At 37.3% G+C, this 18,357-nt stretch overlaps 1 protein-coding gene across 1 annotated transcript in view; it reads right to left on the bottom strand.

The window, feature by feature from the left end:
* Positions 1 to 18,357, bottom strand: part of SPAG16 (sperm associated antigen 16) — a 273,745-nt gene that overhangs the window by 214,432 nt on the left and 40,956 nt on the right. Inside the window, 1 exon segment of the mRNA XM_066322434.1 lies at positions 3,231 to 3,361. Within this exon segment, the coding sequence (XP_066178531.1) occupies positions 3,231 to 3,361 (131 nt within the window).

Raw genomic sequence — 18,357 nt, 5'->3', positions numbered from 1 at the left:
ACTCCTGAGCACTTCCAGGGACACCTCCAGTGATTCCACCACTGCCCTGGGCAGTCTGTACCAGCACCTCACCACACTGTCAGTGAAGAAATTTTTCCTAATATCTCATGCAAACATCCCCTGGCACCTATATTAGGCCATATATTTACAAATTCTATGGTAGTTCTGATTGTAAGTGCATCAAAGCAGTGACTGCCAATGATAAGCAGGAAATAAGATTAGAATGGAGGACTGCAATGTCTGTGTGAGGCATGGGCAGGAAGGAAGGAGGACAAGACCATGACATCTTAAAAAAAATAACCAAAAAGCCAAGATGATTACTGCTTATTTTTTCAGCTTCCTTTTGGGTAATCATCTCTCCACCATAATACCTGGCATTTTCCTGGTTTCCAACTCTGTGCTGAACATTAAAAACGCACTGAATGGTGTCTGTGTGGGCACCTTTCTTTCCCCAGGTGAGGACAAGATAAACCAGGACAGATGTAGCATTGCATGTGGTGACTGCAGAGGTATTTTCCCTGGGAAAGTTAGAGCAAATATGCAGAAAGTAAGTGAGGAGAAAGTGGACAAGGAAGATCCAGGAAGATCCCTTAGCCACTGTAGATCTTATTACAGTGCTTCTTGTAGGCACAGTAAGGTTCACCAGGATATTTACAAGGAGCAATGTGAATTTAATGCAGAAAAGGAATGCCTCTGTGATGATTTGAGAAGTGGGAATCATTCAGCTTAGCAGCAAATAAACACAGCTTCCCAAGGGATTTTTCTCCTCCCCCTTCACTAACATGCATTTCAATGAATACTGATGAAAGTCTGAAGAACTAATGTATGTGAGCTTGTGCAAACTGTGAATTTGGATTTGCAGGTGCTCCAGTTTCCACAGAAATGTAGAAGAACCCATTAATACCCATACACAAACCAGATTCTGTTCTGTCCTTTTGATATACTGGTTCTGGTGAGAAAAAATCTGGACTCATAAGTCAACAGAATGTTTTCTATCTATCCTATTAACTACAAGAAAAAATTAGTTTTCATCTAGTGCATATGGATTTCCCCCTGTGTCTGTAAAATCAGATAGACAATTATAATTACAAGAAATACATTTAGTGGACGTTCGGAATTTCTTTAGATGGGCTGTTTTCATTTAATTCCCTACACAGATAATTTAATCTAAGTCATCCTTCTCTGAAAAATCTTGATTTATGCATTTAATAACCTCTTGGAAAACTAGATTCAGAACAGAATAGCTGCTGTGTCAAACTAAAAACCCAAGCTCTGTGTGCATTACCTGTGTGCCTTGGGATTGGATCCTATTGCATCTAATAAGCTATGAGCTCCTTTTGCAGCTCTTCCCCCCAGAAATTTGCAACTTCTCTTTTCCCTCAGTTCTCAGTCACCTGCAGCCAAAAGGATCCTAAAAGTGACCCTTCCTTCAATAAAGATCTGTTCTCTTGAAACACATGAGAGCCTCAGGACTTCCTGAGTCTGCTATTCCTCTGTCAAATTTGCTTTGAATTGAGCAAGGTGTTTAAAAAAATGCTGTAGGAAACACGTTCAAAAAAAACCCAACAAAACAAAGCAGGCTACCATGGAGCCTGTAGCACTAAAAAGAAAACAACAGTCTCTGTTCTCCATCACTTAAAAAGGCTGATTTTAAGTAGCAATATTCAGATAGAAAAATAAATTTCTTAATTGAAATATGTTTTAAGTGGTTTTTTTCAGCCATAGATAAATGTGTAGAAACTACACCCCTCCTCCAATGTACACAGAGATTTTTTTTAAACAAATGAAAAGTTTGGTCGCCTTGTTTACATTTTTTCAAGCACAACTTTAAATTCTTTTGTTCTTTACATGATTTCATATTATTACATTTTTTAAAGAAGCATTTCGATTAATTTCAGAGCATTATCCCAGACCCTCATTTTCTTTAAAGGAGCATTTTTACATGGAAGTCAACATCCTATTTTCAGTATATAAAATTAAATACACATCCTCTCTGGCAGGTTTCTTTCAGTATAGTTGCTGTTTCTCCAAGCAAGTTCTAAAGTGTTACCAAGTAAGTTTAAAGATATCCAATATATTCATATTTTTATGTTAGAAAATTGTTTGCTGAAGTGGCACTTTATCCTTAAGGTGCAATATCCAGTCATAAATTGCAAAAAAAAACACTTAGAATTTCTCAGCACATTAAGTATCTCTGCTAGGAGTAACTAGAAGTACAGGATATAAGGATCTACAGAAATTATATAAAAGCATAATTCAAGAAAGAGAAAGAAAACAAGGAATAGTCTTACATGAGCATATTTATCTGCTGTTGTTCAGCTACAAAATAATGGAAAAACTTCATTAGAGATGTCCTTTCCTCACTAGACCAGAGCTTCCAATACTTTCCATTACATATTAAATACTTTCAGATTCACAAGTAGTTTGTAACAACATTCAGAAGTACTTTGCAACTGAAACCTGGTTTTCTCTACAGGTAAAGGCAGACTTTTAACAAGGCAAACAGTAACAGGGAAATGATGACTTGAGCCTGCCCTTCTGAAGCTCACAGCTCACAGCACTGTGGTGGTTATTTACTGTAAAACATGGGCAGTCAACAAAAGCAAGTCTATGTGACCTTTGCATTATAAGTACTAAATGCATACAGATTTTTTTTATAATTAATTAAAAATATATTCAAACGTAGTCAATGTGTTAGAATTGTCAGAACTTAGTTAAGAACTACTTTTTAAAAAATATTTTTAGGTTCATTCTTCCTCAGCTGCAGCTAGCAAGCCCTGAAATATCATTGCTTACAAGCCAATCAAAATTTCAACTCTTCTGATTTTTGACCCAGGGGAATAAACTGCAATCAAATACAAATTGCAAAAATATTCAGGACTATAATTCAGTTCCATGACATCTGAGTTTACAGTCATCTCTGGTTTCTGTTTTTATACCTACTAACCAAATCCCACCCTTCCTACATAAAAGATGAATCTCAATCTGTAAACAGTTCTGCCCAGGTGTTTTACTGTATTTACTGCTCCCACTCCCACTTCATTTCACTCCCATGAAATCCCATTTCCTGACCAGTTTTTCCACTTCCACATCCTTCAGAGAGGAAGTCCCCCGACTGCTGCTGGTAATTTTTCAGATATTTGCTTACAGTAAACGCTTCTCAATGACTTGTTGAAAAATAAAACTCCACACATACATAATAAAATTAATGTACTGCTCATGGTTCCTACCAGCACACTGCGAAGTCGTGCACCTTCAAAATGCTGCTCAGCTGATACTGTCCAGATTTCAGGGGTTGAGTGGGTTCTTTAGCACCCTCAAAGAATGGAGTCCCTTCCGTATGAACAGGGAATTCTGAATCCTGTAGAAAACCAAAATTATTAATTCTCAGAAATGCTGCATAACTACACACAATGTATCTATTTATATTACTATTTTGGAAAACCAAATTTGTCTTATTTTTCCACTCTGATTTTTTTCTTCTCTTCTATTTTCATAATTTTTTTTAATTGTTGTTGTTCTGATTTTATTGATTTTGATACATATTGTTAAGGCTGACTGCAGGCAGAACAATGGAACACTAATAATTAGTTCTTTTCCAATTATATTCCTACTATTTAAGATAACTGTCCTGACATAAAACATAGGACTAGAACTGGGAAAGATTTGTATCAAACCCTTCAGTGATATTACTGGCATGGGTGATTTTCCATTTTTCCATGATCTATTTGTTTTTAACTCTGTTTCCCATGGCAGGTTGGCCCCATGAGATCCATGTTTTCCATGAGAGGTTGGCTCCATGAGATCCCTGTTCTCCATGGCAGGTTGGCTCCATGAGATCCCTGTTCTCCATGGCAGGTTGGCTCCATGAGATCCCTGTTCTCCATGCGAGATTGGCTCTAGGAGATCCATGTTTTCCATGAGAGGTTGGCTCCATGAGATCCCTGTTCTCCATGGCAGGTTGGCTCCATGAGATCCATGTTCTCCATGAGATCCATGTTCTCCATGGCAGGTTGGCTCCATGAGATCCATGTTCTCCATGGCAGGTTGGCTCCATGAGATCCATGTTTCCCATGGCAGGTTGGCTCCATGAGATCCATGTTTCCCATGGCAGGTTGGCTCCATGAGATCCATGTTTTCCATGGCAGGTTGGCTCCATGAGATCCATGTTCTCCATGGCAGGTTGGCTCCATGAGATCCATGTTCTCCATGGCAGGTTGGCTCCATGAGATCCATGTTTTCCATGAGAGGTTGGCTCCATGAGATCCATGTTCTCCATGGCAGGTTGGCTCCATGAGATCCATGTTCTCCATGGCAGGTTGGCTCCATGAGATCCATGTTTTCCATGAGAGGTTGGCTCCATGAGATCCATGTTCTCCATGGCAGGTTGGCTCCATGAGATCCATGTTCTCCATGGCAGGTTGGCTCCATGAGATCCATGTTCTCCATGAGATCCATGTTCTCCATGGCAGGTTGGCTCCATGAGATCCATGTTTCCCATGGCAGGTTGGCTCCATGAGATCCATGTTTTCCATGGCAGGTTTGATCCATGTTTTCCATGAGAGGTTGGCTCCATGAGATCCATGTTTTCCATGGCAGGTTGGATCCATGACTTGCATCCAGAGGCAAAGCTGCTGTATTCTTAAAAGACCTTTCTAGTAAGTATAATGCAAATAAAAATTCAAAATACCTGTAGCTAATTTACAGCCTCCTTTTCCATTGGTGTGGTTTAAGATATTTCCTTAGTGTAATCAGCAGACTGGGAGATTTATTACTAGCTCTAATTAACCAAGCTAAATAGCTTTATTAAAAATAGATTGTCATTAAAGAATGTAAATTGTCATTAAAGAATGTAAGGAGGGTAACTGTGCACAATATATTTTAAGGACTGTACCAGTCATTACAAAACCACTTCCCAAGACACCACATTTTGCTGAAGACCTGGCTGATGGCTTCTGTTTGCCACATTTTAGGACATCCTGCTGTGAGAAGCTTTAAAGGAGACTGAAATGGCTTACTCTTTCAAATGCCCATCAAACACTAAGATTAAAGAGGGAATAAAATCACTGTATTTTAATCTGAAAAAACACACACACAGCAGGGATAACCACTAACTCTTTTCAGTATTTGTTTGCACTAAACTTGATAGCAGCCATTCTGTTTCCTGATAATTTGCAGGAATGAGCATAAAGTAAATTTCACAGCTATGAAGTAGCAAAAGAGTATCTGTTTGTCTTCAATTTTAGAAGCTCTACCCACTGCATTGTCCTACAATGCAGGGTGCCATAGGCCAAACTTATGATGATCATTAAGCTAATGAGCACAGTTCAAGCACATCTATTCCAGACCCAAGACCTGGAAGGGATCTGGAATTTTTCAGTGGACTGTGGCTCAAATCATGGGCACAGCCTGTCACAAAACCACTCCAGAATACATGGAACAGTATGGATTTTCAATGTTGACTAATATCAGACAACAGTCTTTCTTCTCTGACTGGTGAGGAAGACACAATCTGGAAATCATGGAGAGCAAATGATACAAGTCATCCTTTGCTTAAAGATCCTAGCAAGATACCTAACTTTGGAAAAAAACCAAAAGTAATAAATCTGGAATAGTCAGAATTAGGGAATAAACATGTCAAGTACAAATGCATAAAGAATAAAGATTAAAGTAATCTGGCATTGTTAATCAAGCAAGGAATGTGTTTGTGGCTGAAGTTCCACATTTTTATACAACTGCATAACAAGTTCTGACTGCCTCTCAGCCATAATATTCTTGAAGATCTCTGAAACCACTTCAAGATAAATCCATAGATTTTTCCAAATTTAGGAACAATTATGAGCAGTCTGCAGTATTTATTATATACACACACTAAACTGAGTAAAGATATTAACTAAAGGTAAGTATAGTCCCAATATGTGTCAGTACCTCTATGCAGCTCTCGGAAGCATTCTGTACTCCTTGTCCTGCCAAGTTCTACCTTTCAAGATCTAAAAATTTGAAAAACTGCTTTTTCAAATTTTTAAAACAAAGGCATAAAATTAGCATGCTTTTTGCAAATTGTTCTCATTTACTTTCTGGAAGTCAACCAATTAATAAAAGCTACCAGACTTACTCACCTCAGAGTGAAACAAGCCTAGGAAAGACAAGGCTCTTTGAATAGAAATGACAGAAAGTCTCTCATTTTTCAATAGAAAAAAATCCCCAGATACTGCTTCAGGAGATAGTGCTGTAAATGACTGCTGTAACATTAAAAATATATAGTAAAAAGAGAATAATATAAAAATATTAGTTTTTCTATAACTCCGCTGTGAGAACCCAAAATATTTCTGAAACTGTAGCTTTTCCACTCTTTGAAGAGGTAATCCTGTATTCTACTAGAGCAGGAGACTTGGCCTCAGCTGAGATAATTCATACGTATGGTTCCCAGTGGCATGAACAGTTCCATCATTTGTCATGGCCAGGTGAAATGCTGATTTCAGTAACTCCCCAGCACATACCAAGTAGAAGTCACAGTGTGACTTTTTCCCCAGACACAGATATTTCTCACTGTGGAATAAATGGGGTATTTTTATCCTAAAACATTGTTACAATGGAACTGTTCAATAATGCTTATATGAAGGTATTTCCTCTCCCCTAACAAATTGAGACAATCAAGTTTCATTATTTAATCCTTATTCTATTATTTCCAATTGCTAAACCCTAAGGGTAAAAGAGAATCCACTATACAAGTTAAGACTTTGCCTAAAAAGGCTTGTGAAACTTTTACAGGCATTGACTGCAAAGTCTCATGCTCCTTCAGCATGGGGAAGCCAAAATTCAGGAAAACATCCCGTGTGCTAAGAAGCCAAAGCTGAACTGTGTTTTTGTTCACTCCTTTATCTGCTGTGTACATGACATTTGCTCTAAGACAAAAATAGAAACCTACCAGGCTTCTCTCTCACATCCATATAAAAGTGGAATTACTGCACTTCTTGTATCTGACATTAAATATCCTGTTTCCATATCATCAAAGGCAAGGAACAGAACACTCAAAAGAGTGTCCTAGGAAAAATCCTTATGAACCAAAACCCTTCTGGATGCACATCCTCAGTCCCTGACAAGGGTAAATGGTACCTGGTCACTACCAAATTGTCCCTTTGACAGTACACTATCTCTGTTATCCAAAATCACAGGTGCACCAACCAGACACTAACAAAAAGTTGCCATGACTCTTGGGCCATTTACACACAGCATTTCCATAGCTGTCTAAAATATGAGCAAACAGAAGGCTACAGAAGTAAGGATTGTGTGAAGTCATCAAGGCATGCCTTAAGACCTCACAGTTTCACAATCAAAAAACAAACCAGAAGAGAAGAGCTTGCCTTTCTTCTGTTTGTTTGGGAATTTTTGGTTGAAGGGAAGAGCTTGACTTTGTTTGGGATTTTTTGGTTGCCTTTTTTTCCTTTTAATTTAAGAGCCTGAACCATAAGAGGATTGAGTGATTTACCCCAGATGAAGCTGAAATTCTCCAGGACATCTTGTAAACTGAACTAGTATCTTCTGAATATCAAATTATTTCTTAATACACCCTTATAAAATATAAAACCTTATCTCGATGAAAACTGTCATGCAATTAAGAAAATTTCCCCTTAAAGCTATTAGAAATATCTCTTTTCTGTCCTGTCTTGAATTTTTTCAGTGAAGGCTGCCTTTTCCAACAGGGCTCTTCAGAGCATGTCTACAGCTTTCTTTTTCCTCGAGAAAGACACAAGAGACTCATTTGTCAAAACATACAGAAGGCAATGAATAGATAAGTGGAACTGATCTAAATCATCTCAGAGCTGAGAAAAATACAGTAGAGTTTAACAGAAAACATCCAAATCACAGCTAAATCACAGCCTGGCCTTGTCTATATCATTATTACAGGTAGTGTTAAGTTTCTCCTTACTCAGATGTTAAAAATTGAAGTCAATTGAAGAAGCAGCTTCACTCGGTAACCAGGAACAAGCTCAAACCTTGCTACTTTAATTCTGAAAGAAAATAGAGTAATCTTAAGTGAGGCAAAGCCCATCAGACAGCAAATCAGTGATCACTGTCTTTCAGTGAGGGAGGAGAAGGAGCAACCTTTTCTTTTTGCAAAAGTTAATGACCATTATCAGCAGCAGTTCCAATCTGAAAGCTGTCAAAGTCATTCCAATACTTCAGTTCAGCCATGAACAGGGAGCACAGTCACAGGTGCTGGTGTATCCATACATTCAGTTTAAAAAGCAAATACTAGATATTTCTTCATAAATGTGAAGTAACGAAAATTAAGTTCTTCTTAGGGCACACTACTGTCTATGTCCAAGACTCAGCAAGACAGCCTAACTTGTGTCACTAAGTATTTCCAAGGAAATACTCTATCCTCAATTCTCACCCAAGAATCAGCATTGTCTCTGTCCTTCTGTACTTAGAAACGAGTACTGCACTAATCCCTAAGAGCTATACTGACAAACCACTGAATTTCTCTTTTAATTCAGCAACAGAAAATTTTAAAAATTGCTTTTTTTTCCTGAAAAATCCAATATACTTTTATTATGGAGAACATGTTTTGTCTATTTTCATTTTAAACCCATTCCAACATATTGAAATTTCCCAATTTTAGTTTTTAAATACCAAAGCAGTCCCATGGACACCAGTAGGTGTACTCAGAAGCTACTTATTGAATACATGGTTTTCACAACAGGGCTTGAGTTTCACACTAATTTTTTGTCCTGATTTACAAAATTTAATTTAAGGATTACTAAGAATCCATACATTCAAAAAGTGAAAATAAACAAGACATTCTTAAAACACAAATATATAAACAAGAATGAAAATACTCTTGGCTGTAATTGCTGACAATGAATGCATCTTGCTCCTCAGACTACCAAAAATAAAGTACATCAAGTAAGCAAAAACACTTAAACAGCAAACTATAGAACGAGGTTTTCAAACCCCATTTTACTTTTTGTTGCTTGTACTTAACGTTATTTAAAGTTTCAAAGTAAATTTTAAAAGATTCAAATCTGTTTCTGTTTCCTTCTTTCCCATGCAGAAAATCCTGGTAGTCAGTTCTCTGAGCAGCTCAGTTTCGGCTTCAGAAGGAACCAAATGCTAAGCAGGATAGTATTAAACTAGTATTAAAAGCCTTTCTGCAAGAGTGACAGAAAATTGACATCTAATATAGTAGCTGAGCATGATTTTACTTTGGTTTTGTATTTCCTGTAACTGAAGGGACAGGGCATCCTTTTCTAGCAGAGTATAAAGAAATGAAGGTATTTAGTGCACCCACTGAGCACAAATGCATCAGTGAAATAGTCAGTAGTCACTGTTGTACAATTAATACTGAAACAACTCCATTTCAAAATGCTCCAGTGTCTATAGTAACCATAATACAACACATTTGCACATTATTTTATTATGTTAATCATGACCACAATTATTTTATAAACATCTGAAATGTAAGAAAAGGAAGTTGAAAGCAATAGCAGGAGAGTGTTGTAAAAACTCTTATTGCCTGCTCCATCTTGCTTGGCTTGCTAATAAAAACCATAAAACTCAGCTACAAAGGTTGTGGCCACATAACTCCCCCTTATTCAGTTTATAATTCTGACAATTTTTCCTTTTTTTAATAAAATAAACATGAAGATAATATGTAATAGGTAGTAAAAGCCAGATTAATTAAAAAAGCAATAATAAAACTGCTCTGTCTTCAAATTCAGGGCTAGTGTGGCTCTCCAGACAGTTTGTGAACTGCTGCTAACAGTAAATTTGCACTTGAAATTGCTCCTGACGATGTCAGTTTTAAGGCTCTGCCACATCAACTCCAGCCATTGCCTGTGCAATAAAAAACTAGAAAGCTCTACTACTCAATGTCTAACTGGGCCACAGACACTCAATCACTTTTGGACTAGAGCTCTTATTAGCACTCATTGATAAATACACCACAATTATTTCCAACCATCAAAAGGATAAACTTCAAGCTGCTGCACTTCATTGGTTTTGTTTCTTTTACTGCGGCTAGTAAAACCAGATTTGATTAGCCAGATATGATTAATAATCAGAGAGGTTTGAAAAAGAGGAAGATAACAATTATAGAAAGATCCATCACTGAAATGCAAGAGTTTTATTCCAGTTTTCAGCACTAGGGCTTGTTTAACTTTATCACCGCTATTTCAGAAAGTAACAGCATAAAATGGAAAACCTTACTCTATGCTAAGCATGCTGCCCAACACTACAGAAATAAAACTACTGCAACGTTTTAGTTTCTGCTGAATCTTTAACACTTCCTCCCAAATGCCCAAGTAAATCACATCTCAGTTTAAAGCAACACAGCTGTGGCTGATGCTGTTAGGGAGGAACACGACTCTGCAGTGTGGAAACTGGAGACTGGAACACAATCTGTGTGCTGGAGACAACTCAGTGAGCTGCTCCAGTCTGGAGTCATAGGACAAGCCTGGCAGTGTCCAAGGCCAGACTGGATGGGACTTGGAGCAACCTGGTCTAGTGCAAGGTGTCCCTGACCAAGGCAGGGCATGGAATGAGATGAGTTTTAAAGATCTTTCCAACCCAAACCACTCGGGGACTCTGTGACCAGAGAAACACAAAACACCTCCTGGAGCCTTGCTCAAGACTGACCATAGGACAAGGAGTGGGTTTAAGATGCTCTGCACCCACACTGAGTGGAAGACAAAGGCTTAAGCTTTATAAAGATGAACAGATAATTTCTCCATCAGGAACAATCCTGTTCTGTGTTCAAAAGGATATCTATGCTCTACAGAAATACCCAATGTAGCCTTCTTCCAACACCTCTACCATGCCAGCTACATCATCAAATGTATTTTAACCTCTTCTTTTGATTACTCTTCTCTGTCACAGAGAGGTGCATGACCAACAGTTTCAGCAGAGTCAACAAAGTGAGTGAAGAGTCACAGGAAATTATTCCAGAACATGAACGTACAGTAATTCTGAGTGCTAAGTTCAGTTATGGTCTCAAGAAAGTGATATTATGATCATCCAACTTTTAATTTACTACTCCCTCATGGTGGGAATTGAGCTTAATACATGCAATTGAAAATAATTTCTTAATTTAAAATTATTACAAAGTCTATACCAGTACTGATATGCCCAGATTTTAAGCATCTACTTCTGGTTACCATTAACAGCAGTTATAGAATGTAAGTTTATCACACGTGAAAGAATAAATCCAGCATTATTTTACTGGTAGTAATTTCCAGTTTCTCACCCTGATTCTCATCACCATCTCATCACCACATCTTAACAACAGAACACGTTCCTGTTTGTTTTTCAAAACAGCATTACATGTCTCACAGATAATTAAACAATATGCTCACACAATAGAGATGTACACACAGCTACATATATAACTTAATCTTGCATAAACAACTGCAAACACTGTTCCAAAACTCAGCCTGACCATTTTTCAAGAAGAAATAAAAAGAACATCTATGAAAATGCTGCAATAAATTATCATGATATGAGGCATGCAATCGATTTTCATGGCAGTTTTCTAAGTCACAAATAACCATGTGCTATTCCCAAAAATGTTCCCTATCCCTTCCTTTAAAAGGCTGAAAATGTTTGAAAATCAACTACATTTATGACCAATGATAAAATAAACAACAGTGCAATAAAAAATAGAAAACTGTTCCAATTATAATTTTATTTCATAGATTTAAATTCTGATTATGGTACAATTAAACATCAGCAATATTTTAAGCTACAGCAGCACACGGGGCATATGCCACACAATTCATCATGTTAAAGAGGCAATGCTGACTAAATGACAGACATCGAGTTACTTCAGTTTTCTGACATACTCCAAAATATGTTGCAATATTGTCCTTTCTAATATTTTTTTTAAATTTTCATAGTGATTAATGTGAATTTTCTCCACCACAGAAGTATCCTACTGTAGAATCATCTCATAAATCTAGATGCTTTCTTGATTTTTCTCCAAGTAAACATCAGTACAAACAACATAAGACTATCCATTCATGCACAGATGGTCCAGAGGACAGCTCATCTGAATTCATTTTGATTTTATTCCTAAAACACATACTGTGAAAGACTGTGGAAAAACTCTTTTTTAATGATTTCTTTTGACATGATCTTATCTGAACTTCTAACAAGAAAAAAAATTCTGCTCCCAAAGGCTCTCCTACCACTAGTAATATCCAAACATAGATTCGAGGGGTGCAAATAAGTCCTAAATTTTGCCGCTCTTTTATTAATTTTCCAAATATTAACAAACAAATTTTGTTTTTCCCCAAATTACCATTCTGCTCCTCAGGCACTGTTGGGAAGCTCAGAAACTGTGTCTACATTCTCAGTAGCCTGGATACACTAATTTCTGCCAGGGCCAAAGTACCCACTGTAATCATCTCAATAACTGTTATAAGACACCCAGGGTTTCCAGAGGTCCATACATCACCACAATGAACTGGTAAACACATTCAGGGGCCATTAGTTATTGATTTATTTGCAATTATGCATTACAGATGCCGTCCATGTTCCCCCCTTTGGCAGTTCATCATCCTCACTCCGTTTCAGGACAGCCAGTAACCATTATCCCAAGCTCCACATAATGAGAAATAATGAAAACAAAGCTGTAAGAGTACTCTGACATGCAGGTACAAAACTATCAGCTTGTCAATACAGCAGAGAAATGGATTCTCTACAATAAAGAGCTAATTAATTGATTACTGTACTTGTAAGCAATAAGTACTTTATCAAAAAGCGATAAAGCTGGTTATCTATCACTGTTAACCACCAGAAATATGTTCAGCACTGTAGGAAGTGGATACAGCAGAATATGAAAGAGGCACTGCCAGGCTGACTTCACAAACAGGCCAGTAGTGAAACTGAAACTGCTAAAAAGTGCCTCAACGTGGGATGAAGTCAGTCTGCTCTAGATTCAGCAAGGGAGATTATGAAACCAGACCCAAAATGTCTGTAATTGATTTTGGACCACATAAAACCCAGGCCTCTGCACTTCCCTGAACTAAATTTCTACGTGAGCTAGACACAGTTTTAGAAAAATCCATTATTTAGAAATTGTCATTTTTTTCAAGACTGAAGGATTGACTGTAACTGCCAGTACATCTGTGAAATGCCTAACTACATTCTCTATTAAAAAGCAACTCTGTTTCTAACCCAGAATGTCCTTAGATTCAATTTTCATCCACTAAATTCTATTCTACTACTGCCTGTTAAGTAAACACTGCTATTAAGAGTACATTTCGTCCCCTTTGTCACAGCCAATGATGAACAACACCCTAATTAAGCCTGTTCTAGCTGAAGATTACCCTGCTCATTGTAGAGGGTTTGGACTAAATGGCCTTTACAAGCCCCTTCAAAGCCAAGCTATTCTATGATTCTGTGAATTTTAAAAGCATAGTAAAAAAAGTCTATTTTTATTTCTCTTTCATTTACCAAATGATCCAGACTTCCCCTCCTCATTTTCCTGGTCATCTCATGGAAAAAGACCTGAACAGCGTGTCATTTGATAAATTTGTCAGTAACTCTAACTCAAACACAAATCAGATTCTTGAGATTCTGTTTTTTATCACAACTCACACATAAAAATGCTAAACAGTTTATAAGGAAAAAACCTCCTCTGAATACATTTGATTATTCTTCATTTAAGGCTTCATATCAGACTTGAACATATTAGTAACATGATTTACATTGATTTTCCACAACTGTATCTTCTGCAATCATGAGACAATTTGCATTGATATTAGTGCTGATTATTTAGAGCTTTCAGTTCTATTATTTTGTTTCTCCATTTCTTGAGTCACTTTTTATATTTTAAACATGGTTTTGAAAGTAACCACAGATTGCTGGCAACATCTCCCTGCGACAATTTCTTACAACAGAAGGAGACGAAAAAGCAGAATAAGTTTATCACCACCTGACTCCCAAGTTACAAAATTGAAACACTGAGCTTTCAAGTGGGATAGCAGAAACTACAAGATTTTATTCAATTCTTGAAATCTAGCCCATGTACTCTCAATGGAAAGGCAATTTGTTCATGTGGGTTAGGACAGATGGCATGGGGACCTAAAATGAATTTTACTCTGACAAACAGCAACTGTTTACCCAATGGACCTTTTCTTTTTCTGTATTCAAAATCACATATCCTTGGTAAGAATGTGAGTAGAAGTTTTTATTGCTTTTTATTACCATTAGCCCCTCAAACCCACACAAGTTTGAGATGGAACTAGGGGCTATTTTGTCTTTTTTTTTTTTTGGTCTCTCTCCTGCTCATATACAAAAATTCTCTGTTCCATCCTCTCTGGCCAACTCAGAGGGAATATCTGAAACCAATTCCCCCCAACTGTTCACCCACGGACAGATTCAAGACAACTTGCAATTTCATTCTAAATTTAGGCACTTGGGCACTGCCATACAGCTGCAAAGCTGTGGCATATGGTAAAACCCTACAAAAGAAAGGCCTTGTAAAATCACGGTTCAGGCCTTGCTGCTTGGGCTGGGTACAGCTAACAGCCAGCCTGAAAAATTCCTGTCAGAAAGGAATTGTAGCAGTGAGAATCAGCTTGCATATCAATTTATTCCTGTGGGAACCAACCTGCACCTGGGAGGAGAAAGATTCTACCCGTGTGATACATCTTCCCAGGAGACAAGAATGTAAACATTGAATGAGTCTTGCTCCTCAGACTATCAAAATCAAAGTATATCCAGTAAGTGAAAACACTTAAACAGCAAACTGCAGCATGAGATTTTCAAACCTCATTTTACTTTTTGTTGATTATACTTAATATTTAAAATTTCAAAGTAAATTAAGGAAGATTCAAATCTGTTCCTGTTTCCCTCTTTCCTACAGAGGAAAGTTTTCGACAGACACGTACACTGACCATTGCTAACCAGTAAACTGAATTACAACAACCTATTAACCAATTAGAAATAAACTCAATGCCTTCAGAAAACCATATAAACACGAGCTGTAAACAATGAAGATTGGCTATGGTGGATGAAGAAACAAGTGTCCTTTCCATCTCTCCTGTGACACAAAGACATATCTATTATGAGATGCCAAATTTCACTCACCAGTAGCTACAGCACAGGATGAGTGTGAAGAACGTGCTTTAATAATTTTTAAGACTGCTATGTATCAGTATTTCTGTGTGGACTCAGAGAGTGATGGTACAGCCAAGACTGAGACACAAATGAGTAAAATCCCACAGAATTCACTGACCACAGTTTTCAGCTTGATGCTTGAAGAGACACCACCAGAAATCTAGAGCAGAAAGGGATACAACCCAATAATACCCAGAAAATTTGACAATTTGTGTGATAACAGGCTGCACCCCTCGCCTCCCTTCTAATTCATGAGCCATTACTAGAGAGAACTCTGGATAAAAATAAACTAAAGACCATCTGGAGGTAAGAGGAGTGAGATGCTAGTGGGGAAAAGCAGCCTTAGAAGGAAACACTCCAAGGAATTCTGCAGAGAGCACACAGGGCCTAGCAGCATACAAAATCCGTTTGAAGAAAAGTCAAATAAGAAAATGGTGCAAACAGAGCACATCTCCCAGCTTTTTAGGACAGTGCCTTTTCAATTTATTTTAACTATCTTTATATATTAAATTATTACTTTCAGTTCCTCCATCTACTCCTCTAGCAAAGGCTTTTTCTTCTAACTTTCCCAATTCTTGAGAACTTAGAGAGGTTGAAACCTTCCCTTGATCCCTGATTCCCTGCCCATACAATTATACCTAACTGCCCTTTGAATGTGCCTGAGCAGGGAGGGCTCTCCTCTGAAATATATATCCTCTGAAATAACATACAGAGAAATATAATTAATTCTAAATCTGAATTTCACTCCAACTTGTATTGTATGTAATAACCTATTTTAGTAAATGCCCAGTTCCTACCTCATCTTCTTGCCATCTTTCTCTGTAACTTTAAAAAGCTCCAGGACAACAATCCACCTTAACTCATTCCTCTTTGGAGCAAAGCCAAGTGGAAAGGAGTAGGCAAATTACATTTCCCTTGCCAATGTTCTCCCTGTATCAGAAATCTTACCGTTTTTTGTTGATTTCACAACACACAAATTCCCCTACCCCTTTCCACACTCAAATTAACTTGTCTTTTTACTCATTCTATTTTCTGTCCTCTAAAACTCTAAAAATCCTCTCTCTCATTATTTATGATCTAGAATCTGTACCATTGCCTCATTCTTTCTTGACTTGTAGTTCACAAACATCTGCCATTTTCTTACTGAACTTTCACTTTTATTTCCTTTCCAGCTTCCATGCATTCCTAGGTACTTAACATGCTACGTGGAAAATTCCGTGGAACATCATTATTCCAGTTATGCACAAAGAGATAAAATGGGAAAGGTGGCAGTGCAGGTTAAGTGCCACTCCCACTAACACACATTTCAAAATGTTATGCCTTACCTGCCAGTTCCTTCTTTCATCTTTCATTTCAACACCTCATTTGTTGCTCTTGTACTTCTGCCTCCCCTCTGCAAGGGGCAAATATTGAAGGCAATATTTGAGAAGAGTAAAACTGGAATATTTGGCAAGAGTAAAACTGGAATATTTGGCAAGAGTAAAACTTGCAATATTTGGCAAGAGTAAAACTGGAAAACCACCATCATATTTTCTATTCGAAGGAACTGCAGTTACTAAAAGCACTTAAAGTTGTTTTTAAACAATTTTCCTACATGATCACAGCTATTACTGCACATCAGATACAAGGCTTGTAATATTTAAGCCATAAACTGCACCACTGGACTGCCTTTGTACTTGCCCTGGAGGAAATCCTAATAAAGTCTCCAACTTCCAGCTCCTAACTGATGAAATTCAGTAATACTCTGCCTCCAGACCAGATGGAGGATTTGACTGGAACCACACTGGCAATTTCTTAGATATTAAAGATCCTCTTTCTTTTTGTTGTGCTATGGAAGAAAATAAAGGGTCAATTCAGGACTGAAAGTAATGCTCACAAACACATCAGACATTACTCCTCTCAATTTCTATCATTCCCACAATTAAAGGCACGCATCCTTATTCTGGAGTGGAAAGAAACTTACACTTAATATATACTGTCAATGAACTTGAAAAAAGGGATTATGGCATCTCTGGCCATTCTCTCAGGATTATATTCTGACCAGTAGTTTCATAAAATGATTTTATATATTCAGAACAAAAACATTTAAAAGAAAACACATTTTAAAATTAAGAAACCTTTCACAGAAACACCTATTCTACATTCAATTACTAACAATCTATCCAGAAAAAATATCAAGACTAAAAAAATCTAGTTCTTTCCATGGTGCCAAGTCTTGTACTGAAAGTCAGACATATTACTGCACTGAGGAGACTCTATAGTGAAATTCAAGGGATTTGATGCCTCTTTTGAGTTGGAAATCATTAAAACAAAAGCACCAAACAAAAACAAAACCAAAAACAACAACAACAAACCACCAAAAAAACCCCAAAAAACCAAAAAAAACCCCACACAACAAACCAAAAAGACCTTGCAAGAGCACAATTAATAGAGGTTAATTAATCATGTTTGGGAAGCAGGGTCCTAAATCTGTACTTCTATGCTTAAATTAAGCTGTGTTGGATTTTTTTCACCCAAGATATTACTGCCAATACAAACACACTATTTGTGTGTGCCTGTAACCTCAGTATTGCTCAGTCACATTTTTGGAGGCTTCTATCAAACTGATGGGTATAGTCACTCCAAAAGTTTCCTTTTCTAACTCAAAATCTAAAGAAAATTTAAAAAACAAAGCAGAAGATGCATTGCCACAACTACAGAAAAACAAAACCACTTGAAAATTTTAGGGGTTTTCTTCTTAATTAGATGATTACAACATTTCATAAGACTGCACAAAGGACATGGGGATGAAACAGCACAGATTTACCTGGATATTTCCTCAGAAGGCTGAGGGGAAGAAACAACCACAAAAAGGAAACTTCAAAGTAACAGCTGAGAGCAACAGTTCAAATTTCTACAGAAAAACCACTGCATGGAAAGTCTAGATATATAAACAACTTTTTTTTGCACTGACACCCACTATATATATATATATATATATATTTGTACTTGTAGCTTGCATGCACATTTCAGCACAAAGGTAAAATGTAGTAATTCAGAGAGCAGGAAGAAGTCTTTATCACAGCAGTAGAATTACAGCTCTCTCAAACCCAAAGCCCCCAAAACACAGCCTTACTGTATTACTTGAGCAGGAGTGGAGAAAACCCTCCACCACAATGTTCAGAAGACAACTGTAGAAAAAATGCACAGTATGAAAGTCTTCTAGAGGCAGAACAATTCTGACCATTGTTC

The sequence above is a fragment of the Sylvia atricapilla genome, chromosome 7 (assembly GCF_009819655.1).
Source record: "Sylvia atricapilla isolate bSylAtr1 chromosome 7, bSylAtr1.pri, whole genome shotgun sequence".
Lineage (NCBI taxonomy): Eukaryota > Metazoa > Chordata > Aves > Passeriformes > Sylviidae > Sylvia > Sylvia atricapilla.
The sequence above is the reverse complement of the archived record's forward strand: the minus strand, read 5'-3'. Positions and strand labels throughout refer to the sequence as shown.